The sequence below is a fragment of the Pseudopodoces humilis genome, chromosome 7, assembly GCF_049639895.1.
Source record: "Pseudopodoces humilis isolate 2021_Gansu_Grassland_sample_001 chromosome 7, ASM4963989v1, whole genome shotgun sequence".
Taxonomy (NCBI): domain Eukaryota; kingdom Metazoa; phylum Chordata; class Aves; order Passeriformes; family Paridae; genus Pseudopodoces; species Pseudopodoces humilis.
The window spans coordinates 25,446,375-25,473,157 of NC_142206.1; the positions used below are offsets into that span (position 1 = coordinate 25,446,375).

The 26,783-nt window shown below is 38.6% G+C and overlaps 1 protein-coding gene across 3 annotated transcripts in view; it reads right to left on the bottom strand.

The window, feature by feature from the left end:
- Window positions 1–1,426: 1,426 nt before the first annotated feature.
- Window positions 1,427–26,783, bottom strand: part of INO80 (INO80 complex ATPase subunit) — a 64,897-nt gene continuing 39,540 nt past the window's right edge. For all 3 annotated transcript variants that reach the window (XM_005522479.3, XM_088057674.1, XM_014252108.2), the window contains 11 exons: window positions 23,185–23,410; window positions 17,874–18,001; window positions 13,448–13,542; window positions 11,133–11,205; window positions 9,586–9,744; window positions 8,217–8,319; window positions 7,564–7,652; window positions 6,625–6,780; window positions 5,396–5,555; window positions 4,387–4,596; window positions 1,427–3,434 (listed from right to left, as the gene is read on the bottom strand). In XM_005522479.3, coding sequence (XP_005522536.2) covers window positions 3,217–3,434; window positions 4,387–4,596; window positions 5,396–5,555; window positions 6,625–6,780; window positions 7,564–7,652; window positions 8,217–8,319; window positions 9,586–9,744; window positions 11,133–11,205; window positions 13,448–13,542; window positions 17,874–18,001; window positions 23,185–23,410 — 1,617 coding nt within the window. In that variant the 3' untranslated portion in view covers window positions 1,427–3,216. The remainder of the gene's footprint in view (window positions 3,435–4,386; window positions 4,597–5,395; window positions 5,556–6,624; window positions 6,781–7,563; window positions 7,653–8,216; window positions 8,320–9,585; window positions 9,745–11,132; window positions 11,206–13,447; window positions 13,543–17,873; window positions 18,002–23,184; window positions 23,411–26,783) is intronic.

Genomic DNA, 26,783 nt, shown 5'->3' on the forward strand with positions numbered 1-26,783 from the left:
TGTGTGTGAGGCTGGGACACTACAGCACTTTTAATTTAAATAATTACTTCTCAGCACCTAAAAAAAATTATCACCTTTAAATATCTTCACTAGTAGCATTGATCAGTGAACTGTATTTAACAGTTTTGTAGTAATCAGTGAGTAAAATGCTATAATAAACTAGCATGATGAATACACAGCACTCCCAACATCCCCCAAACCATACTGACTGCTATTTGACCATTCCAGCTCAATACACAAACTCAGCTCATTCAATCATTGTGCTCACCTTTAGCAAATAGCTTGATCTCCTGGAGTAAAGTGACTTTCTCTGCCATTAATCCATATAAGTGCATAACACACAACTGGAGTGCAAAGACGCTCAGACAAAATTACAAAGAACAAAGCTTCAGTGTGCACATCCATTTGCTCTCTTCAACAGAAGTGTTCCCCAGGTATTGATTAGAAAACTACCCCCACCTTCTTAAAAAATTCCTAGTCTTTGTCTTTATAGCACTACTTCCTTCCTCAAACCAAGAAATTAGACCAGGACAGCCATCACATGACTTTTTTCCCAATTCCTTGATTACTATCACAGAATCTTTTCTCCTATGATGCATAATACCAAGAATGTTGACCTTTAATGTCTTACAGAAATGTGACTGAACGTGATCTAGCAGTTCATTTATTTTACAAATATGTTAGATCTTCCTGAACTTCTCGGCCTGACACAAACTGTGCAAGCAGATGGACTGCCACCGCTTTTGCCACAACTTGTGATGTCATTTGGTGTTTCTCTTGAAGATTAAATGATTTTAAGTATTTTTATTTACGTTATGTTAAATATATGCAATAATTTATTTTATAAGTACATTCTAAATATATTTATACTCTCAAATACACATTTTTTATATTTCTCAGTGTTTTAAATATCAGTAATTTAACCTTCCAAAAGTATAGGATGTGACAGTACATATTATATTTTTGCAAGCTTTTCTAATTTTTATTTTTTCTCTCCACTTTGGACTATAAATTAATGCAACTGTCTAGCAGTTTGGAGATCAAGACTGTGCATAAAAAAGTCCTTTTAACTCCCACTGGAAAGAAAAAAAAGGAAAAAAGCAAGAAATAGCTATAAGAGAATGATTTCCCAACAATCAACTGTATTGAATTCAACCACTGAAGTTCAGGTTCTGTGAAATTACATATATTTTAGTAGTTTCTGTTTTCTTGCGACCTTCTGCACACTTACTCCAAAATAGATTATGAGGTAATCAGTGAATACAGACATGGGTAAGGGTACAGTTGTAACTGAAGAAGGTTACAAACATGATACTTGGCAGAGCACAGACACTCTAGAGCTTTACATTGAGCAGCGTTTGTCTCCAGAAGCACTTCCAGATGCACACCCCTCCATGCTCTCTCTTCCCTAATCCTCTCATTCATACAGCTACATGCATAAAAACCACAAAGACACTGATTTACATAAAATTATCTCACTCCATTTTATTTAAGATTTTCTCCTCCAGTTAGTAAAAGAAAGATGTGTCTCTCTTTATACATATGTACAAGTTCAGTTACAAAAATAGACAGCACATTCAAAGAGAAAAAAAGGCTTGGCATTTGTCTGATTCCCTCTAAATATCATATATACATGTGAATAGAAGGGGATGGGGGAAGTCTTCGTGAGTTAATTAAACATCACCTCCCCCTCAATTATCCCCTGCAAATCTGTTCAAAAATCAATCTAACTAAGCTCAGTTCTGCTATTTTCAGGTGTGCAAATTAGAGGCAGAACCAACAGGAAGCACTCGCTCTACACTGTAGGACGCCAGGCAAAGGATTTGGGGTCAGAAAAAAATTATAATAATAAAAAAAGAAATCATCTTCCACTGTCACAGCCCAGACCTGCAACTCAACTTGCTTCTCTCAAGGGATGAAAGTGCCCCGGCAGAACAGCCTCTTAATTCAATGTGTGAGACAGAACAACTGTCCCACACCTAAATCTCAGTGCAATGCAGACAACGCTTACAGCAAAGCAAGGGGCTACGGACAGGGTTTGTGCATCAAGAACGGGGAAGGAGCAACCAGGGAACAAGAACATGGATGGGTGCTGGCAGCACTGCCTTCTACCAGCCTCGTGGGACACGGCTACTGCCCGCACACTGCAGTGAACTCAACCACGCCAGTATGTGTGATGATCACAAAGATGAAGGGAAAACACATTGCAAGAACAGTCAATGGGATGGCTGGGATATGAGACAATTTTTTCCCCAGGATTTGGCTGGAAGGGGGAATGGCACAGTTCTCTCTCAGGATTGTTTTTCATTGCTCCTCTCACAGCACTGTAAGCTGCAGATCCATGCTCTGCTATGGCATGGTGAGAGAAGCAGCACAAATGCCTCCTCAGCACTTCAGTTTTCCTCCTTCTCCAGATTTGTACAAATAGAGCATTATTTTGTTTCTAAGCTTTTAAGAATTCTGCGCACCACAAAAATGAGAGAAATCATTCTGAACACGGTAAGTGTTCATGCTGATGAGAACTCTGAAATGCAAACCAATCACTAGCCTGTGGTTTCTTCCACTGCGTGAAGCAGAGGCTGTGCTGCTGCTCTCATGAGGCCTGACAGCGCTCCCTGTATTCTGCAGCTCTGAACAGCTTCCTGACCAATGATGCTGTAAAGAGTCCACTCCCTGGAAACCACCTGAGACACCTTCCTTTGAATTTCAAGTCTTTAAAGAACCCAGAGACCCACACCAGAAGAATCCAAGAATTTTTTTTATCACACAGCATCTTCAGCATAGCCCCCAATTACTCCTGCATGTTCATTGACCAGCTGCCAGGACAGAAATGTCTTGTGACTCTACAGGATTCTCCTGGGGTTCAGATACTGATTTCACAGAACAAAATTAATGCTGGGTTCCAACTCAGGCTATAAGAGAGGAAGTATACTGGTGTGACTTCAAGCATACACAGCTGCAGGATATTGCATGGAGTAGTTGGATGCTTTCTTACCCCAGACTCCCTTCCCTCCTTCTTGCAGTGTCTGCAAAGATAGTTTTTTGGAATACACATAATCAAAGTGCTCACATATACCACCCACTCCCATTGTGCTTTGATTTTCTTTCCACACATGTGCTGGACAGCAGCAAGGCATTGTTAGCATGCCTTCGACTGGCAGGGTGGTCTACTCTGAAAGCCAACACAGTTCAGACAAGCTTTGGGGGTTCAATATACTACCGACCACCTGAGGTGTGGGCACCTTTGCTTTGCTTCCGAATTGAAGTTTCTGATATGAGACTGCTGGTCAGATTTAAACTTTTGGGGGTCCCACAAACACTGTTTCCTTTGCTCAAAGGGGAGCTCAAAGGAGAAGAGGCGCTTGAAGGTCCAAAATCTGCAAGTCCGGAAGGTCGAAGGATTGCTGTTTGTAGAGGGCTACTTGCAGACATGCCTAGCAATAGAAAAGAGAACCAAATTCTACATGAGCATATTATTAGAACTTGTGGTTCTTCAACAGCAGACAATGTATTAACAATCAGTCCTAAGTCTGTATTCATTACTTATGACAGTTTAATCAAGAGGGATTTCTCTAAGATACAAAACATCTTACAATTATACCCTTGGCTATCTTCAGGTGGTGTGAAGGTGCAGCTCAACCACCATCAGTTTAGCAGGTTTTGGAATGTGATACTGTAACTTCAAACATGATGCAATGCAGGAAAACCACAGGCACAGCCATAGCATAAACAACTCTATCTGATCTGTCTGAACGACACATAAAAAAATCCTCACAACTGTCGCACTGTGTTAGGAACAGCAAAGCAGTATGACATGACTCTCTTAGCTGCATTGTCCAAGAAAGCAAAAGTTTATTATTCTTAATCTTCTTTTATACACATGTTTGAGAAGGTCCAAGAGGTAAAACTCTCATTAGTCATTAAAGCAACACATCACCATCATTGGTTAAGTTAACACCCCTTGACTGTTTTCCTAAACACCACCTGCAAAGATTGTTGTCCTTTACCAAGGACTGACTGGATTCTTTCTTATGCCTTCTCAGGCCAGACTGAGAAGCCCATGTGACTTAGTTTCACACAGGCTCTGTTCTCTGCTTGCTTTTTGCATTTAGTATCCACGCACAACCAACAAAAAAAAAAACACCAGGAGGAAAAACATTTGGTATGAGATAATTCAAAGGGCAGTCACAACTCAAGGTCATCTGAGGTAAAACTGGCTATCCTGTCACCATGTCACACTTTGTACTGCCTGGATCTCAGAATACAATGGACAAGACCGACAACACAACACTTTGAACCCATCTCCTGACAGGCTGCAAGCAGCCATCACGCAAGCTCACGTTGGCTGTGCTGTGGGCAGCCGGGTGCGTGCCCTGCCCCACGTACCTTTGGAGACGTTGTACCCGTAGGCTGCGTACGCCGCCGCAGAGGCCGCCGCTGCCCCGGCCTTGGCCCCTGCCATCGCCGCTGCGCTCCCCGCTATCGACTTCCGACTCCTGCCTTTCCCAGTGCCACCTTTGGAGCCGCTCTTGGGACGACCCCGGCTTCGACTTGACTGGCCTCTGGCAGCGAGAGATGAATCTTGCATTGAAACGCCTGAACAAGGAAAGAATGTTAAAACAGGGACTCGTGCAGTGTTTCCTGTGCCTCACAAGTGAGTCCAGCATCAAAGCTGCCAACCAGTTACATTAATACTGCTCCTATGTGGCATTTACAGTAACAGGAACACTGTTAGCAAGCAGCAGTCTCATGAAAAGAAATTATGTACAGAACTTCACTCTTCAGCAACAGTTTCTTATTAACTGCAACTACTTGTATTATTATGAATGGAACCCACAAAGAGGTGGAGGATTCTACTTCAGGATGATGCATTTTCTTATTTGAAGATGGAGATGCAGTTATTTTCCATCTACTATCTCTGAAGAAACTCGTCAAGAACTATGATTCTACTTATTTCACTGTGGAAAACTACAGTAATTAAAACCACTTGACATTATTTAAAATTACAATGCACTTGAAAAAATTTGCTCCAACCACCCACTGGAGATAGAGAACTAATTATTAACTCAACACCAAATTAAAGGAAAAGCTTAGAGATTAATAGTTCTGTGGTTGTCTGTAATTTGGTAGCAAGCTTACGGGAAGGAGAGCCCTCCATAACATTGAAGCAAAGTTTTGAAGTAACTAACACAGAAAAGAGGTAAGTGTGGTGAATGACTATAAACAGATTTCCTATCAAATCAGAAGTAACTTTGCAATGAAAAGGCAATTACTGTCCCCCCAAATCTTGCCAACCATTCATATATCCTGGGTAAAATGCAGAAAACCTATCACTTAACCATGCAAGGTTGAGGTTTAATAAATGTTAATAATAAATCAAGGCAAGAGTACTGACCATTCACGGTGTCTGAAACCGAGCCAGTAATGGAAGCAGGAGAGTTTGTTGCCCTTGACTGAGGTGCTGAAGAAGCTGGATCATCCACAATCACAAGCATATCATTACTGCTCTCATCAGGAGGGATAGAGCCCATATGTAATTCACTGCTGATGGATATCTAAATGTGATGGAGAACAAAGCCATTAGCTTCTCAGGTTAGGAAAGGGTACAAAAATAGTAAGATATTCAAAACCTATACAATCACAAGTAATTGGTACTTGTTCTTTCCCATTTTCTCTACAATAGCAGCCTGAGCATGATACCTCATCTGCCTGATCACACCACACTTTATTTACATGCAGAGCAGCAGGAATGATCTCCACTCGCTATTTAATTTCAATTCATGAAAATACATGTTAAGTTATGAAGCAAAAGACTAATGAGCTCACAGAGATTTAAGTGCATTTGCAACTGCAAAAGACAAAATAGGATTCTTAACCCACTACTACTGCTAATAAAAATCTTGATCAATAAAGGAATGGTACAATATGAAAACCTTAATTGACATGGCACAGAACAAAATACATTTGTTGCTAAAACCAATTTGCAATTCTTCACACACAGATAAGGAAAAGAAGCTGTGTGCCACTGAGAATTTTTAATTTAAATTCCAGAGGAGAAAAAACACAATAATTCAGAACCTGATGCAAGCAAGGAAGCAGAGATGGAGACAGATGAGGCTAGTGAGGGTACGGTACTTACAAAGATACTGAAAGTCAAGGAGCTATTTGAGGGATACTGTTTGGCTCAGGAGCAGTGTTCTTGCTAGGGAAGATATTGGTATGGGAGAGGGCAGATGGCTATAAATGTGAGCATGAGAAAGACAGGAAAAAGGGACAAGAAAATAGGAAGAAAGTAAGTGGGACTCCAGGTAAGAGTGGAAAAATTTCATGGACTGGAAGGGAGGGAAGTCAGGGCATAAATTCACTGTAAGAAAAGGGAGGCAGAGAGTGAAGGAAGAGAGGAATAATGGAATGTCAAGTAACATGAGGAGCTGTAAGGCAGCTTATTAGCAGCTGTTGCACTTTCAGTAAACTATTTTCACTTGCATGGCTCACCTTTAAGACATGTCACTTCCCCACATACTCAAAGCTCTACAAGAGCTAAAGTAACAGACAGCAAGAATCCTACTAGATGTAGGGCCACAGCTGAAACAGTATGTGGGTTAAAGCAGCAATGAGTCTTACCTCACTGAAAGGACTGGGCATGGCAGAGTCTACACTAATGAAAGAGTCATCCCCATCAGCAGACAGGTTGGAGTTATCAGCTGAGGGAACAAATGGGATCACAAGGTTCATGTTCTCTTTCTTTCTCTTCCCATCCAATTCATCTTCCTTCTTCTTCTGAAATAAATGAAGTAATACCAGGAATGAAAAGGCAATAAAACAGAAGTATTGGAACAAGCAACCCAAAATCACAAAGTCTACTGCAGTATTTTAAGTTAAGGAATGCCAAATGAAGAATTTCTCAAAACAAGTTTCTAAAGGATATGGTAACAGATCCCTTAAATGCTCCTTCTTTAGATTTCAGAAGGGTTTTATTTGTTTTTCTTCATAAAATAGCTGGAATGATGAAGTATTACTCTTACAAAATTACTTTGATTTCTTGTACCTTTTGGAGTGAACTTGAAATTCTTTACCATTACACAAAATTCCAATTAATTAACACAAAGCCTCCCTGTCTTAAAACCTCAGAATCCTCATAAACTGATTTTAATGATGCTTTTTAAACAAACTGATCTTCCCTAGTTTCACAGAAGCCTCATACCTATATGGGTTTTATCTGTGTTTGGTATTTCCTTTATATTTCTCTTTTGTCCTTGCAGAACAAAACCTTGATAAAGTCACCAATTTAATGATCAGTTGATTATCAGGTTTGTTTGGATAGGCAGTACTTCCCTGTTTTTGAAGCTGCTAATGACTAAAATACAGGTCACTGTGCATTACTTATTTTGTAACATCCCTCTTCTGTGTAAGGAACTGCCACAGACTGATTTTCAACAGCAAAGGCAAGAAGGTTAAATCATTAAGGCTGCCTTGGCATAAAATGTTTCCACATTCCCTAAGTGATTCTGAAGCTCTTCTGGCTCTGTCACTAACACAGGCAACTTCTCTGTATCCAAGTACCTTCTCAGCATATTTTTCCCTTTTACGTTTACGTTCCTTCACACGATTTGTTTCCTCTTGCTGTCGCTTCTCTTCTTGACGCTGACGCACTGTTGGAAAAGAAACACAAAACTGTCACCATTGGAAAGATATTTCCTATTCTTTTATGAATCTTACAAGAAGTTCTAATTCTAACAGAACTGTGAAGAAAACTCAGTTGTACTGAAACTAAAACACACTGAAAGCATTACTCTATTAAAACTATTTGTTTCCAAGTCACTAGAAAGTCTTACACGGAAATTCTTCTTTCAAGCAACATGAAAGAGTATGCCTCTCTAACTTCAAAAAGATGATGAAATACAGCACTTTTACTAATACTTTTCTTGTCATGACCTACATAGTTCTTGTCAAAGCTCTGTCATTCAGGAACAATGTAATGATCCTGAGTGCGTGCCAATAAAAACTTAATCACATCATCATGTCTCATTTTGCACAACTTCATTCAGCTCAGCAGTGATATCAAACCAGCTTGTACTAACAAGAGTTGGCAATACAAAGAGACAGGAAACAGAAGTTCTTATCAGCAATACATGTGTTTGTAGAGATAAAAACAAAGATTTCATAAGGTAATGAAGTGAAAACGGGGATATTGCTGAAACACCAATTTCACATACATTTCTTTTCTAGTTCCTCATCATCCAGCAGAAGGCTGACCACCTCTTTTGGCTTCAAGGTGTCAGGTTTGAAATTGCCACCTGAAATTACCATTCGTTGAATCTAGAAGGAAAGAAACAAGTGAAGAAAAGCAAAAATTAGTCAAAGCAGCCATGAAACATTTCTCATTACCCACCACTGAAAGCCAGCTGCAAAAATCATGCAAGTACATCTAAGTCAGACTTAACCAATTTCTCTATCATACCAAAGTATTTCAGAGTATGAAATACAAGAAGCAACTGAGATAGCAGAAAATTACCATCCCTTATAGAAAGCTACATTTTTTTCTGAAGTACTATGTAACAAACTACAAATTATAATAGTATTAAGTAATACACTGCTGAATAAAACAAAACAAAAATACAGCAAAAGCCCTCTCAAGTATCATTTACCCATTCAAATTTTCAAGTAACTGCACAGAGGATCATGAAGATCACTTCTTAAAGCGTGCAACGTTTTTAGTCTCCTTAACTGAAAACCGTATCTCCATCATGAGACAGTGTTGCAGTTTAAGCAATTCACTCAGCCTCTTGTTACTACAACTGCATTTTAAAAAACCCAACTTAGAAGAGTTGTAACTTAACAGAAGAGAACAAGTTTTAACATAAGACAATTTCAATGATTTGGATCACCAGCAGAAGACTACACTTAATTTTCAGGCTGACTTCAGGTAACTCTAGTGCAGTATCTCAAAAAAAATGGTTTCAACAAGGGAAATGTGAATGCATTCAGTTGCTGCAACATCTTGAGCAGCATCCAAGTAAGACAAAAGCCAGAAGAAACTCCAAGTACACAAAACATTTGAATGTTGTATATAGTGTACCTACTGCTACCAAAAAAACATTAATCTCCTTACTTATTTTCTTGCCAATAAAGTATCCCGAGGTTTAAAGTTCCTAGTACACTTACTGCTTGATGCTAAAGGACATTGAGCTTTTCTGGCAACCCTCACACCTCAAATAATTTCCACTTGATTACCTTCCAAATGTCTTTTAAAAAAAATCTGCTGTTGTGTAACACAAGAGGAATCAGTAACTCTGACACAGCAAAGACAGAAGCCCTAGTCTTAAAGAAGCCTGAGTAGTTTCACTGCAACATAAGAAATAGCTTTCATGAAGTCTTACTGTAAACAATTAACTTCTTTCCAGTTCATATAATGTCACTGGACTGCTGCTGTGTTAGACACATATTTGAACAAAGACACTTCCTTTTGCCTTCTCTTCTGTCTCCCTGCAGACACTTTTTCTTCTCTTTACTCATATTGATTGATATGTGCATTATGATACCATTCCTGTAACTTCTTGTTCCAGGTGAGCTCCTTATTCCTACCTCACTCTTTTCCTTTGCCCGCTGTAGGATGCGTTCCTCAATGGTGCCTTTACAAATCAAGCGGTACACGGTGACTTGTTTGGTCTGACCCAGCCTGTGGGCCCGGTCCATGGCTTGCTGGTCTACTGTTGGGTTCCAATCGCTGTCATAGAAAATTACCTGCAAGGATTAAATGAAAACATGTTTAGAGCACCTGGTGATTAAACAAACAGAAATCCAATATACTGATAACAAAAAAAGTTCAATTATGTTTCACAGAATTACAGCCCCACTGTCGGCTGTGTTGAATTAGCCTTGCCCAGTCCTATGAAGTCTCTTCCATTGCATTTCAGGTGAATTCAAACTAACTGGCACTGTGAATGTTTCAACTTCCACAGAACATCTTTAGTATCTTCTTAAACAGACCTGACTGGGAGGCACAAAATTCCCAAGTTTGTTATCCCATTATATCACTGTTGTGCAATCAATTATAGACTAAGCACATCATGGACACATTTTAGTGTTACTTACTGTCATATCAGAATTTCATGCAAAAAGTAATACTCCGATTTTTATTCAAAACCTAGATAAAGTTTAACATTTCTAGTACTTGGACTACAAAAACTGAAATGCCACATTAAATCCATATTGCACTATCACTCTAATATGACATTATGCACAATAAGCACAGAAACTAAAAGCATGTTAAAAAAATTTAGACAGCCAAGTAAAGTGTTAAAGTTACACAGAAAAACACAGACCTAAAAGTGCTCATGCAAGGACCCTGCCTGAGCTTCCATCTGTTTATTTCTTCTTTTAAACCCTGAAAATCCTATGGATACTTGTTTTCATCTGATTTCTTGCAACTCCCAGCAAGATTTTTTTTTTTGATTCAGAGATCTTTGGGTTTGTGTAGCTAAAGACTTGAGGTCAAATCTGCAAGCACACCAGGTGCAGGTCAGAAGCACAAGAATAGCTGTTAATGAAAAGATGAATGGTTCATCAGTATTCCCTCCCTAGTGATTAGTGGCAGCTGCTCCAGAGTGCAAATCCTTGCAATTCACCTAAATCAATCTTGTCTTTACACCTCAGAGGAAGAAATTTATCCTTCCAGAGTAGCTGATGCTCAACTACAAATGGTTTCCTACTTTTATAGGCATTGTTTCATTCTTATGGGCACAGAAGAAAGAGTAACTATTCCATTGGTTCCTTTGGAACTGAACCTTAGGAGCAAAGGGTCATTCATACAGTGAATGCTGTTCCATCTAAGTGTCATTTGCACCTGTAAACCCCTTAAGTAATCCAACTCCTTTCTGGAATCTGGTACTGAAATATGTGTGCAGCGGGAATAAATTTCCAACTATAACCAAAATCTCTGTACCCAAATGTCCATTATTCTACAACTTTATCATCAAGATAATATTACATTGCAAATAAAAAAGTAAACAGGCTATGCAATTTCACAATGTGAAGGGCAGTACTGAAAATATTGATCAGTATGGGCAACAGAGTGCCAACTTTCACACAGAATGACCGATTTTCCCACATAAATAGCAAATTTCACCTACCGTATCTGCAGCTGTAAGGTTAATGCCCAAGCCACCAGCTCTTGTACTTAACAGGAACACAAAAATATCATTCCTGTAAAGGAAAGAGATTAAACCCTTATTTTGTGCATGAACAAGGAATAATCACAGATGCAATTTTTTTACCCATATGAAGCGATCAGGGCTATTTCTTTTACTCAAACAGTTCAGAACACTTTGTGCCGCTCATTCACAGTCAAGGAAAATAAACACTATGAAAGAGTGAAAGAAGGTAATCTACAAAAGAGGACTGTCTGAACATGTAAACATTCAATTCACAATAGCAGTTTATTAATCTGTATCAGAACAAACCAGGGCCTGTTTATCTTGTCCACACTGGAAATTAAGATTTCATATAGACAAAGAACAATCTATTGTTTCACAGAACTGACCCGATGTTAAAGAAATCTTGTCTTAATGATACTCAGCTGATAAAAATAAAAGTCAAAACTGTGTAGATGCATGTTTTGTTCTAAATTTGGTGCTTTGAAGAGAACAAACAAGGAGACAAGCCTATATGTAGCATGACCAAGTACTGATGAAAACTCAAGTGCTAACAGCAAAATCAAAGTTTCTGCTAAGGTTCTGAACTGCACTGGTGTATTTGCAGGGTCAGGAGTATTTAGAAGTGGACACCTTATGGATCTATGAGCAGGCTGACACACACAAAGCAGACAGTACACTAGTAAGGACTCCAAAGACATTGACACATTGTCCTTCTCTGCTTAAGAGAAGACAGTCTGGAATGCCACATCCTTTTGGTACTACTGAACAACTTGGCAAATGTAAAATCAGTAAAGTACCAGAAATTCTTGCTGAATGAACAAGAAGGAACTAAAACCAAGCTGTCAATCTTTGGACTTTATCCTGCTGGTAACAAAGCCAAAGGAGTCAACAAGTGCCTGTTTGCTCTGAAGGTAATCCTTGGCCAGGTAATCTGCTCTCTTGTAACAACAGTGGGATGTGTGAATAGACAGTTATCCAGCTGTGAAATGCTTCTGGATATGCCATATGGGAAGGAAAGCAGACAGAGCCACAGACTACGTGATCAAGTTATCACCCCATAGCTATATATTTTCTGCACCTTGCAAGGATATCCTGCAGAATAGTTTAGTCTCAGTCATGCTTTTTTCCCTGGAAATATTTCTCATAAGTAAATCATGTATAAAAGGAACTCAACTAACATTTTTATAGGAATTCTTGTTTAGACTGGCTGACCTACATTTCAAAGGGATTTCCTCCTGAAATTATTATTTTTCTTCAGTGGTTTTATTTGTTATTAAAAGCAAATTCTGTTCATTAATAAAACCATTTTTTTCACTTCTTTTGGTTAAAGGACCTTACAACAGAAGGAAGTGTCAGGATACCAGGAGGACATCATAATCTGCAAGGAACTTGTTTCTGACACCTGGAAACAGGCAGAAAGAAAGGTACTACATGATCCTCTCACTTCTGTGCATGTTCAAGTTCACTAGAAGACTCATCATTGCAACACAGTCCTTCAGGGCCGTGAGCCTTGTGAACCAGTGACCTGAAAGGCCTTGACTCCTATCTTCAGCTATGATATTTTGGGACCGCTAACAAAGAATTTTCTCAAGTCTAGAATGTTGCTTTCACCCTGCAATAAACATCTATCTATGAACCTAACTCCACTGAAATAGGAAAGTGACCTTCTTACAAGCTCACATCAACACACAGGAAGGATAACCTCACTGTGAACTACCGTACCAAAATGACATCAAGCCATATCTTATGATTAAAAGAAAATTTAATAACCATAAACTCAATCATTTTAAGTAATGTGCCCTGATTCGCTAATTAAAATTGTCAGGATCCATTCTGGTTTACTGAACCAAATGAATGAAATGAGGAGAGTTACCCTTCCTTTCTACCTAATAAAACCCACATCTTATCTTTTGTATACTAGTTTAAGGTTTCTTAGTAAAATATGGTTAAATGCTTTGTTTTGCAGAAAACTAGGTCACTTTCAATACTCTAGCATATGTAAGATTTTCAATCTCATCTTTACAGTGCCAATTGTCATAGCATTTAATAACCATTGGACATTTGCTGCTTTTCTACTGAGCTTCTTTCTAAGCAACAGCTTATTTGGATTGGCAAGAAGTACAAGAGGTGGCTATTGTGGTCAGCAAACCACCAAGAAACTGTTTCAGATAAATGAGGTCAATTTGATATAAGGAAAGATAAGTGCAGATTTCATTTATTTCCATTACATCTTACACCAGTTTCCCAGGTACATGCATTTTAGCACAAACACATCCTGCAAAACATATTACCTGTTCTGAAAATCTGCTACCATGTCCCTTCGTTCAGAAATCTTTGAAGAGCCATCCAATCTCATGTAGGTGTGTTTCCTATAAACCATGTATTCCTGCAAAGAACACACACCAAAAAAACACAGTTGTTCTTGAAACTGCTCAGTCTTGATTCTTTCAGAACCCCCCTACACACAATAAAAGCAGGATTGCCAATTACAACAAGGTTCCTTAAAGATCATCAACAAATGTTCTGTAAGCAACACGTGATAATAATACAATCCAGAAATTAAAGCTACTCAATCATATGTTGGCTTCTGCATTTCATGTAAGAGATAAATGACAATGTTAGTTCAGAGTTGGGGATACGTCTGCTGCACTGCAGAGCTGGTACATGCCTTTTCCTATAAATAATAAGTAAACAAAAATCACTAAAATGGGAAGTTTGTTTTTACAGATTTTAAATTTTTACTAAATCCCAAGTTTTTACTGCACAAGCAAATCTTTCCAAACAAACCAACTGCACCTGCTCCCTGTTGATTTTATACCATTTGACTGGTGGTTTTAAAAACCTGGTGCTGTGTGTCTGTCCAGGCTTTATCTCAGCAGTGAAGAGCCTGTGAATCCCTTCCAAAGGAGAACACTGAACATTTCACTGGTGTGTCAGTCCACAGTTCCTGCCAAGCAGTGGAACTGAAACCATTGCCTGAGACACAAATCAAATGGCATCAGCTAGGAATGCTGTAAGCAAAGGCTTTTTCCACTGAGACACATTTTTCACGCTCTAAGGTTCTCAGCATTTTTTGATACCTGTGCAATTGTCAATAAAATCCAAATTGCATACAAAGCTCAAATAACCACAGAGTTTCTCTAGAAAGATATTCTCTGGGATGCTTAAACAATAGGATCCTTGCTTGGCTGACAAGATACAGCACCTACTGGTTACACGAGTTAGATCTACCCATGCTGGTGCATGAGTCTTTTTGAGATGCTGTGAGTGCAAATGAAGACAGAAAGGAACAGATAGTGCTCTAGCAGCAAGAACTATTGGATTCATCTTGCTCCAAACAGTGCTCAGCAGACACAGAACTGGTGTGCTGTGAGAAGACATGGAAATTCTTGCACTCTAATGAACCTTCTGACAGTACCATGCCCAGTTCTCTTTTTCACCTCTCCTTCAGAGCTCCTGAGCCCTTTGTGTTCTGCAGAAATAGTGAAAGATCTGCCATATTATAAGGAAACTGAGAAAAAGACTGAATGTCCTGTGTGACTTTATGATACTTGTATCCCCAATTGTCTGTTCTGTTTATGCTGGATATTAAGTTCTGGACCTTTAAGACTGGTTCTGAGAGCAAAGTGGGGGAAAAAATGATGCTTCCAGATGCAGAGGAAGCAAGCTGCAACATGAGGCAGATGAAAGAGAAAATTAGGTAAATAAAACAGTGTGGAAATTATGAGATCCACACTTGGATTACCTGTATGAAAAAGAGCTCATGGTTAGTAGGATTTCTGGAGTACAATACAAGTTCAAAGCAAAGAACAGCTGCTTCACCACACAGGCAAACAAATCCTAATTAACTATTAATTTATTCAATTTCTATGACAGGTTTGTGTCACCAACTAAAACCAGAGATACAGAGTTGTCAGTTAGGCACTATGCCAGCTTTTCTCCAGATTTGATCAATTTTTTTACTATTATCACAAGAACCTTCTCCTTTCACCCTTTTTATCTTGATTTAGTCTTCCCTCATCTCTCAACCACTTTTTCATTATCTGTCCTCTAAACAAACTTCAGCACAAACAGAAAACAACTTCTTTCATTCCATCAGGTGCATTTATCCTTATTCCAGGCTACTGACATTTTCATAAAGGCACAAAGTACAAAAGAACAACTTATTCTACACCTGCAGTACCAGCATTTATTCCCTCAGGTCTGCAAATTAGCTTTGTACATTAGCCCTTAGCTAATCATCTAACAGGTTCTGATCTGCCTCCATCACCTTGCTCTGATCAAGGTGGATACTTCACAGTAGTGCTCATATCACACAGTGCTCATATCAACTGTTCACTTTTGCCATGAACTGGTTTTGTGCAGTACTTTCCCAAATATTAACAGTATACCCTTTCAATTCAGAAAAAAAAAGTAAAAAAACTTCCACTTTGCAATTCATACTACACTTCTCAGCAGTTCAGTGTTCTGATCACTTATAGAAATGGCATGCCTTTAGCTGAAGAGAGACCCTGATGGCAAAGATATTTAGAAGGAAATATACCTGGTCTCTACTGCAACTGTGGAAGGCATAGGAGGACTGTCCATTTTTCTAGTTCCCCACAAGGAATGATGGATTGGGGTGGGTGAAGCCTCACAGGGAGGCTTCAGTTTTACAGAGACCCTTGTATTAGACCTGCTTGAAAAATCTACCTGCCAGTCTTGTTTAGTGTAACGGGTCACCAAGCCATCAGAAGCATCAGTCTAGGGCAACAAATGAAACCCTTGCAACAGAGCACCTACACAGGAAACTAACACCACATGATGACCTGAGTATGGTAAGAATGCAGTGCTGCTAAAGCCAGCGCTCTTATGGGTTTCCACATTGATACTTTCTCAGGAAAATGTTTTCCCTTCATTTTATTTTACAGTCTAAATTGAGTAATCTTATGTTTTCACACAACTCATTAACTTTTGGTAGAGTACAACAAAGACATTTTACTTCATGCAGAACATAATTTGACTCCTCATCTAATGAATACAGTCTGATTCCCACTGAAACCATGGACAATTACTCTTACAGTAATTTCTCTTCTTTACAGAAGAAAGCAATCACATGGAGAAAAACAAAATCTTAAAAAGTATGAAATACACATTTTCATGAAAAAACAATACTAGAATTATAATTTATCATCTTCTGTTGAAAGAAAACCATTTTCCTCTTTGTATTTATATCTGCCATTTTAAAATGGCTGAACTATGCTGCAGCTCTTCAGCTGAAGCTACATAAAACAAACATGGTTTTATAACTTTGTAAACAATGTGCTTTGTACTCTCTGCCCTGCATAGATTAGGTTAGTGCAATATAGTCCAAATACTGTTATAAAAGACATCCTGTGTTTTTTCATATTCAAGCAGGCAGATATATTTTGACAGATCAGGAAAAATTAAATATCTACAGATACACAGCTTTTGTAAGGACTTTCTTATTAACTGAGTCCTTGATTTTTAGTTTGCTTAACTTCAGCTTCTGTTAATTGGGTGGGGAGAAAGAAAAACAGAGGACTTAGTAGGTGGCTTATTTTGATAATAAAACACAAGTGTAGTTGTACATTCAAGAGATGGAATAGCAAAATGGTGTGCTCACAAGCCTTTCAAATGGAATGCTAAGAGAAAAGACAGAAGCACTCAACACAGCTTTATAAGCTTCATGGTGTAATGCACGGTATCAACAAATGTACACCATGTCCAATGTTTGCCAAAAACAGAGCCATACAAATCAATGCCAGGCAAAGTGCCAAAATACAGAATTGCAACCATGCAAGTTCTGTTTTTCCTCACAGCAGCAAAAACAAAATTCAGCTTGTGATTTGTTATTGAACTATTAACTGCTGACCTTAAAATACTCTCCTGTTCATACAGAACTCATGACTTAGGCAGCTACTGATTCAGGCTTCTCACTTTTTCTCTTCAGTTTATTGTAGAGAAGACAGTATCCTAGTTCTCTGATGGCACAGCTGCTCATCAAACAAAGAGGTGTTTTTTTCTTCAGAGGCAGAATGTCTGTTTTTAAATTTTGACTTCATTCCTTACTTCTTTCCTATCCCATATGCCAGAGAAGCTTTTAATGCCTACAAAACTTCTGAAGAGGAATCGGATATTAGAGGGAAATGGTAATAGTCTGTGAAATTACAAGCAACATAAAGACCACAAAATTTACCACTGTTCTCCCTCTTCTTTCCAATAAAAGAGCATGTAGGCATCAAATGAAAAAGAAGGAAGCAGTTCAAACCAGCAAAAGAGGATAATTAGGCCATGCAACCCCTTGCCACAGGGCAGTGCAAATGCGAACACCTACCAAGGTGTCAAGATGCAAATGAACAACTTCATGGAAGAAGAATGCATGTTGGACTAATGAGTATATAGGAGGCACACATGGTTCAGAAACCCCTAGAACTGCAAACTGCTGGAAATTGAGTGAGTAACAGTGAATTATCACTATTCTTATAGATTTTCCCCACACCACCTGCTGTTATACACTGGTATCAGCAAAACACTAGGTTGGACCTTAGATCTAACTTTGTATGGCAGCTCTTACATTCACATATTAATGCATATACTCTGGTATAGTAACTTTATGTCAGGTTTGCTGCATCCAAATTACTGTACTTTCTCCAAAACAGTGTTGCTAAATCTCCATCTTCATAATTTGTCTTCTGTCAGCTATAGCTGTCCTACCTCCAGTAAGTCAATCATCCGCGTCATCTGGGAGTAAATGAGAACTCTGTGTCCTTGAGATTTCAGCCGTGTCAACAGAAGATCAAGCGCATGAAGTTTTCCACTGTCAGTGATCAGACTCTCTTTGTCTGAAAGGAAATAGAAGAAAAGCAGGTAACTAATAAAGCAAACCCAGATACATGCAACAAGTTATCTTCTAAGTTCTCCTAGCACTTCATAGCATTATAATCTCTGAAGTAAGGAGGTGTGAGGGAAGGAACTGCAACATCACTTCTGGCTGACACTTAAAATCATAATAAGTTTTGTTTGCAGGGATAGGAGCATATGTATATGCTCTATGTGGCAAAATCTCATTACAGACTGATCTCAAGTACAGGCTCAATCCTTTTTTTGGACAGCCATATCCCTCAGCTAAGGTTTTATTCCGACCAGATCAACAAGCACTATATACCTTGACATTTGAAGAAATATTTTCCATTTCACACACAAAAATGCTGTCCTTTGCACATTTGCTGCTACCTGCTGCTGAGCTTTAGACTTATCCTCTGCAGATCAAACCCCTCACCTTTCCAGAAAAGAAGAACAGCTGTCTAGGTCATTGTAAAACAACAATCCCCTCACAGCAGTGCCTTGTTCTTCCCTGCCCTCTCCTTTTTTTCCCCTTTTGTTTTGTTTAAGAAATGTTTCCAGATGGCAATCTTTTCAGTCACTTCAGATTTTATACTTCATGTCCTCTCTATTTCAGCACTGCTCATGAAGTATTTTTCAGGAAGGAGATCTTCCTGTTTGTACATTCTGTACATAAACTTCAGTAAACAATACATTACTGTTGAAAGAGGATGAAGAGAAATTTTCTTCCAAAAAATTATCTGTTGGAAAGGCCATTGATGATTCTCTATTCTTCTGGACGTCTTAGGTTTACAGCCAAAACGGAAAGCTGACAACTGCAGATGGTGTAGGCTAGTACAGAACCCAAGTATTTTCAACATGCCAAGCAGGTAATGTTCTCTAATATCTAGCAGGTAACACTTTTACTCATTTCCTGCTTCATAGAATGAATTAACTCATGGGCAGAAGAAAATTCAGCTTTCTGTAAGGCAGTTAACTGTCTTGCCCAACTTCCCAATTAAAAAAAAAAAGTTATATACAAAATTAAATCTTTCATCTGACCCCATGCATTTTAATATAACCAAAAGCAGGTTCATACTTGTTGAAGAGAGGAGCACAGATCACATAACAGCACTCCTAAAAAGATCTTACAAGCAGAGCAGGAAACACAGTCCATGAGTACCGAAGTGATGTGGTAGGTGTGCAGTGATGTGACAGAGCAGTAAGTGATTCCTGCAAGTACACTACGGGCTTGCTGAGAAAAGCACAAATGCATTTGCTCTCTTTCAAAAATATCTTTAGCTTAAATATAAATAATGGACTTGATGCTGGAATCTACATCAGAATATGCAACCAACTGTCTCCTTTCTGAAATTCAAAAAATTGTGAGTTTCCATATGGTTTAAAATAATTAGCTATTCCACTTCCTCTGTAAATCAGTGCTGTGAATGTTCTCTCCTATGGTAATTTTAGAGCCATGCACCTGCAATTCACTAGCTGAGAACCCAAGACAAGGCAGGTCTGCTCTTTCTTGCTTGTCTGCCTATCTAGACAGCAACTGTTTTTCCCCCCTTTTGCTCTTCCTTTTGGCAGTGATGATCTTGCTCTGCTTGGAGCAAGTACCACATCACTGCTTGAACTGTTAGCAACTACCTTAGGGAATCCATTAACTGGAGAGCTGAGCCAAGGAAATACTGTAAGGAAAACTCAAGTCCACACATCAGGCTGGTATTTGTTCTAAGTGCAACATAATGTATGATACATTCATCTCTAGAACAGCATTCAGTCTCAATTACATATAAATCATTAATAGCTTCATGTGTTCTTCTAAGGAAAACCAAATTTTCAACTTAGGCAATTAAGCAAAATGGAAATAAATGACTTACAGCTAGTTGGTTTTCAAATACACCTATGGAAGTCAAAACCCCTGTACAACAGCAGTGTTTACTCTTTATACAAAATGTTATTATTTCCTTTAATTATAAATACAGCCATGACATTCTGCTTTTATTCTAACTGGTCAGCTTGCTATTTCAGAACAAATTACACTGAGTGAAGCTACATGAAAAGTCTAGATATACATGACAAACTAACACGATTATTAACCAAAAGCTATCTAACTAGAAGAAAACTCAGAGAGCCAACAGGGTCTGTTCAAAAGTCAGTGTTGACAGGATCAGATTAACATATTAGCGAGTTTCCAAAAGCAAAATACTGTCTTTCTCACAAAGGCATGAATAGGTAGAATTAAGCTTTGCTAACTGGAAATGATGCATGTCCTTTGCTGCTGGCTTCTGAGGTTTCCATTGTGTAAGTTACTATTTTTAAATCGCACTGAAATGCAAATTACAAGTAAAGAATTTATTTGCAGATGATATGAAAAGTTAGCAACTTGTTAACACTTCATAAACCATCCAATATCTAGCAGCAGAGCAGACTGCACCGGTGAGAAAGTTTGAGTTTTTTTTAGGAGAGCAAATCAGCACTACAAAAAAAAAGATTTATCATCTCTGGAAGAGAAAATAATTTGTCCTTAACCTGGCACCTTTAAGCATGTTATCCTGATGCCATTGTATTTTCCAAGATCAAGTATTTTTCCATGCTGAAAGTCTGCCACCTAGTGCTTCAAACAACAAATTCTGGAAAATGGTAACAGAAAATTTACTTTACTTATGCTATCTTCAGAAAACACCAAAATTATTCAAGAGAGAAAAAACCCTGTGTCTTTCCACCTCTCAATAGTTTCTCTCACTTCTGTTTCTAATTTTCTCTTACCTAGGAGAAGTATTATTTATTATATATTACTTTTTTAAAGGGGATTTCCAATATTTGCAGTTCTTTACTTTTAAAGATCAGCAACAACTTCAAATGACAAATTCTTTGGGTTTTGAGTTTTTTTTAAAGGAACTTTTAAAACTGTAACTCAGTCAGGAGATAGGGGTTCTGTACTACACTGTCAAAAAGCTCTCCCTAGGACACAATTTTTAGGTCCTTCAGCGCTGTATGAAATAAACAAGAAAAAGGAACCAGACCAAATGGCTTTCAGTCTGAAAAAAACCCAAACCCAACTGCCTCCAGCCATGCTAGGATATGGACATAAATTATCTACAAGGGGATACAGTGGGCCTGGGAAGAATAGTTACAAATGATTATGACTCAGAATAACCTTTGTCAGGAGCTCTGGCTGATGACTGTAGCTGGGCTCAGCGCTCTCTGGAGAATGAGAAAAAGTGCCTCTGGACATGCAAAAAGCAGAGGAAAGAGAGATAAAGCCTGGGTTCCAGTTGACACCCCTGGTTCCCCTCCTGACGGCACAATGGGGTCAGTGAGGAGCTAGCTGGCTCTCACAGTAAACAGCCAGTGAGGCCAGTGCTTTTTATCGATACTAAAAGGACTCAGACACTTCCTGCCATTTAATCCAGGACCATTTTTCTTTCAAAGAACAGGAAAAACCTCAAGAGATTCCCACAGTGATCACAGCTGAGCCTGCTGCCAGGGTACTGGGAACGCTGAGTCTGGGAGAGGATAGATCAGGGTTTAGGAGAGAGAGGTGTCCCCCTTTCCTTCTTGTCACCCATTTGCTACAGACCTTCACAGCAACTATTCCATTTGACAGTTGCTAGACTTTAGCCTTGCAAATGGCTCCTTCAGCACATCACTCACTTTCTGTAAGGCACTGTGCCTGCTTCTGCACCTATGAACACAGCTGTTCTGTTGTGGTGTGTGCCCTCTCCTCTTCAAGTAAGTTTAGGTTTGACTGCTATTTTCCACTTAAAACACAGCTGTACAAAACTACTATTTTACTCCACTTCTAGGTCCAACTCTTCCTAAATTAAGCCAGCTTTATGTAACACACTCATTCCAACCTCCTTCTCAACCAAATTCTGTTGCGCTTTGACAACAATGTCCCTAACCTTGCACCTATTCTTTCACTCCTGAAAGCTTCTTGTACCCTACCTTTATTCCTCTAAATTTTTTTGCTGATAAAATCCCCAGCTTAAAATGGAAGTCTTTCAAGAGAATGCAGCCCTGGCTACTTTTCTGCATTTCTCTATCCATGTCTTCTATCTTAATTTAATTTCTCTCTTCAATACTTCCCACTTTTCTGCTACAGATATTAATTTTCTTTTTCCAAATAACTGGCAAACAATTAAGAGAATTCCTTAAGAAATTATAAAATCATCAACTATGACTATTAATCCAGTGCAAGCTCATGAAAAATGGTTTCTCCATTACTCAGGTACAGATGTGCATGTGTTTCAAATGACTCCAAACACTTCAAAAGGTACCTTCTTAAACCAGACTGTAGCAAGCAAAAGGCCATTTTCCCTTTACAGTACTAACTTCCCCTGCCAAACATCCTTGACCCAAAAGGGTCTGGGAATAACTTTGCATCTGGCAGTGTAAGCTGTTTTTCCTCTTGGCTATCTATCAGATCTCTAGAACTTTCTGCTTGCTGCTCAGGACTGTGTTCTGACAGCTAGAGCATGTCTGGCCCATGAAAGTCACCACAGTACTGGCAATCAAACCCTATGAGATCTTGGATTACTTTAGTCTAATTCCAAGAAAATACAAAGTGCATTTATTTTACTGGCACACTGGTACTCTTTTCCCACTTTATAAGGAAATATGAATAAGTCTTTATTTCAATCAAAATACAGTAAATGCCTCATACCTTATTTTCCAGGACAATTTCCTCTAAAACTTGGTCCTCAAACCAATCCTTCTCATGGTAGATGGCTACAAGTAATTTTAACCTTTTTACTAGGAAGACCAATAAAAGATCTTCTATGACAATATGAAGCTCTTCCAACACCTTAGGAGGCAAGGTATGTCTCTTAACTTTTCATGCAATCTTCCTATCTCCAACCTCAAAATGGTATTTGGTTGTGAGAGCAGACTGCTCTAGTAAGCAAGTCTACCTCTTTACAATCCTTTGGAGGACTGACATGCAAAGAGAGGTTTATAAGCATTAGAAAAACCTGTATTATAGTTCTTTGGTAGCCATCAAAGATTTACTTCAGACAGAGTATGCAAGATCATGGTATTTTAAGGTACCAGGGTTAACTTCCACTCAGAAGGAAAAACAAGCACACAACTACACCCAACCCTTCAAAAAGCCCACAACCAAGCATAAATTACCACCAAATAACATATGTCCTTATTTATCTCATCTCCATTCCAATACAACTTCCAAACCTACCTGGTATCCTGATAAAAGACCAGCCATTCTGAGGCCTGATCCCTAACAGTCCTCCTGGATGCTCTGGGAAGAACTGAGAGCACTGTTTCAGCCAGTCAGCTGCTAGCTCAGGAGATCCATGGAGTACACACTGCTTTGCTTCAACACTTCCTCCTTCCCTTAGTGCCCTGCGCTCGTATTCTGCACTTCTGTCATTGCAGTAGAATTCCAGTGGCACAGCTGTTACCTACAAGTAAAATAATAATAATCAATATTATTGTTCACATTTCTCCCTGTCACCAAATCGCCAGTTCAAGTACCTTACCACGGGATCAAATTTTAAAAGTCAAGTCATTATGAAATGTAGAAACAGAAAACAATCTTTGGTTGGGCTTAAACAAAGCAAGGATGCAACATCTCTCCACACCACAAAAAACACCATATGAATCATCAGGCACAGAAAACCTGCCTTTTGATAAACTATGCTTCGTGCAAACTGCTACACAATGATAGCAAAGCTAGAAGAGTACTATCCTTGCTCTATCTCTCCTTTTGCCAACATTTTATTTATTTATGTTTAGTTCCACCCTTCATAATCAAGTATTTATCTCATTAGCAGAAATTACACATATTGTCCTTAACAGAAATTCATGTGATAGTTCAAAACTAGAGAGATTCTTAAATTAGAAAGGGATAAAAAAAGAACAGCCTATTTCTTGGGCTTTACAACTGCTTTGAACAAAGTGGACCACAGAACTGGTGCTCTTTTTCTTGTGGCATTCTATGAATCCTATGCCCTATTACCTGTTTCAGCATATACAACCCAGCTGGACAGAGCAGTGTTGCAAACACGGGAAGTGCGATTTCATGCCATGTGAGCTGTTCTGGAACAGCTCCATCAGTTTAACTCCCCCCTCTTCTGCCCCATCCACTCAAATCTGTACAGAGTGGAAGGTGCACACGAGCCAAACAGCTGAATGCCAATGGCTGTAAGGTGCACAAGAAAAACTCTGCTCCAGCAGCCAAGGCTGGATTTTGTAAAATCTGCAGCTTTCTCTTATCTCTCCCTCACAACGGTAAAGGACAACAACCAAAAGCAGCACTGAGCCATGGTACACAGCAGGACAGATTGCTCTGCTGGATTTAACTTCAGATACTTCACCAAGAGTTAAATACCATGATCCAAAGTAAACACAATTACAACATTAACACAAATATGAATGCAAAACAGTTCACTGTCTAGCACAAAAATTAAAAAAAAAAGAAAAAAAGAAAAAAAGAAAAAAAGGAAAGAAGATTACCAACTTCTTTCTACCTTTTTTGAATGTAAATCTGTTTTGGGAAAACATTCTGGGGTGTTTACAAAATCTATTTATAACCAAGTTTACAAAAGAAAGCTAGTAGAAGCTTTTGCAGACTATCTAAAGACTTAATAATGTGTTATAAACTCACATAGAAATGAAAAAAAAAATTCCTATTAAGACAACCTTACAGTACAGGCTAGTAACAGAAATTTGAAATGCCAGACAATTTCCTCACCAATATAAGAAGCAAATGCATAATTAATTTAGACGTCACTGCTTTTATTTCAGAAGTACAATCAAAAAAATCCCCCATGTACAGTTAAAAACATTGTCATGAATCCTAACAGTGTGCAAAATTACATTTCCTTCAGGTATATGAAAAGCGATGTAACAAGAATGAACAACAGAGAAAATCCAGATTGTGAGAGTTTTCACATCTAAAAGAGGTAAGTGGGGTTGCATGGGAAGAAACAGTACAGGAGCCTATAGGTTTTCATGGTGAACAGTAAGCAGTGGACGTCCTGCAAAATTGAGATGGGGTGGGAATTAGGGTGATAATGGGACATCTGAAACATTAAACACAATAGAAAAACCATCTTTGTTTTGGGGATGAAAAGCTTCTGAATTTGAAGGGGGTTTAAATTTTTGTTCCAGGTCACTCTAGTGTGATGAAACTGCTATGTATTGAGAATAATATATACAACCTTGTATCATGCAAATGAAAATATTTTAACAGCTTATCTAAATGATAAGCAATAGATAGTTTAATTATCACCAGTTTTAAACACTGTACTTTAGAACTGTAAGGTAAAGAGAGCAACCCATACCTCAGGACTACCTGGTATCTTAGATGTTGGCTGTACCTCTCTGAATATTTGTCAGCTAACTCAAAGTAAGAGGTATTAAGCAAGGTTTCCTAGCTGGAACTGTGGCCCATACCAGTCTTACAGGAGCTCTTCTCATAGGAATAAATTGATCTCAGTGACTTCTCTTTACAATGGGCAAACAAATGTTTAACCAGATTAATGACCACAGCTGTAGTACAAAAAAAAAAAAAAACAACCAACAAAAACCAAAAAAGCACACACAATCTTTGCAATAATGGTAAAGCCACTGTATCTCAGGATGCAAAGAGCTATTTTAAAACCTGTCTATGGGTCTTACACACAGTCACACAAAACATTGCAAAGTGAAATGGGCTGTGTTAAGACTTTAAACACATTTCCTCTACCTAAAAAGTGTTCCTAGAGTTGCTGCTATCCTGTACTGCCACCTGCAGTCCAAGCATGTGTTTGACCTTTGAGAGAAAGGGCAAAACCTCTTTCAAAATACAAAAAATTCAAAATGCAAGCAAGTTCTGTCACCTGAACACTGCTATAAACCACAAATGATGATACAGACTTAGGTTGTTTAAGAGACACTATTCACCATCACATTTCAGTTCACATTTCTACACCGAACAAACTGGAACAAATACTCTTTTCAAGCACAGACAACCTGCCATACTGATTTCCAAGACCTAGATTTTCCTCTCCTAGGACAGGCAGCCACTACACACAAAACAGAACAGACTAACTTCTGACACATAAACACATTTTATCTACTGAAAAGAATACACAGATATGTACCACCCCAGGCTTTTTACAAGATAAACAAAGTCAGAAGATTCTATAAGCCATGTTTCATTTAACGCCTCAACCAAAGGAAGAACTAAGAGGAGACAATCTTGAGACAAACTCTGTATGCCTCAGTGCTATTTCTAAATTAACGAGAACTAGTCTTCCTACATATCCTGTGCAAAACTCACTGACCTTTGAGGACCAAAGACTACCTTTACCATCAGTTCCTTTTGTTTTTTTAGAATGCAGACACATATTTCTAGGTTAAAGTCCTGAATCTTTCACATGCCCTTACAAAAGAAAATAACACTTTTCTGAAACAGATCCACGCCCCCCAAAAAAAATCTTTCATTCAAGTTTCTTCACTCTCCTCTTTATTTCGTCATGGTGCATTTTTTTCAGTTTTTTTTCCTCACAGGTTTGTTTTTGTGGTTTTACTCATAACAAAACAGCAGTCCTTAGAACTAAACCCTCCTCTGTCAACACATTACTGTCAAACTGATTGATTGTAAGAGCCATGGTTCAGAAATACATCAAAAATACAGTGATAGGGATGTATGAATGCATTTCCCCCCTAAATTAAACAACTTAGTTTAGCTAAGGCAATTGTGACATGCTTCCTGCATTTATCTCCATGCAAAGTTAACCTTTCAGACATTGTGAGATTACCAAAGTTGCTTCACACAATATTCCAGTC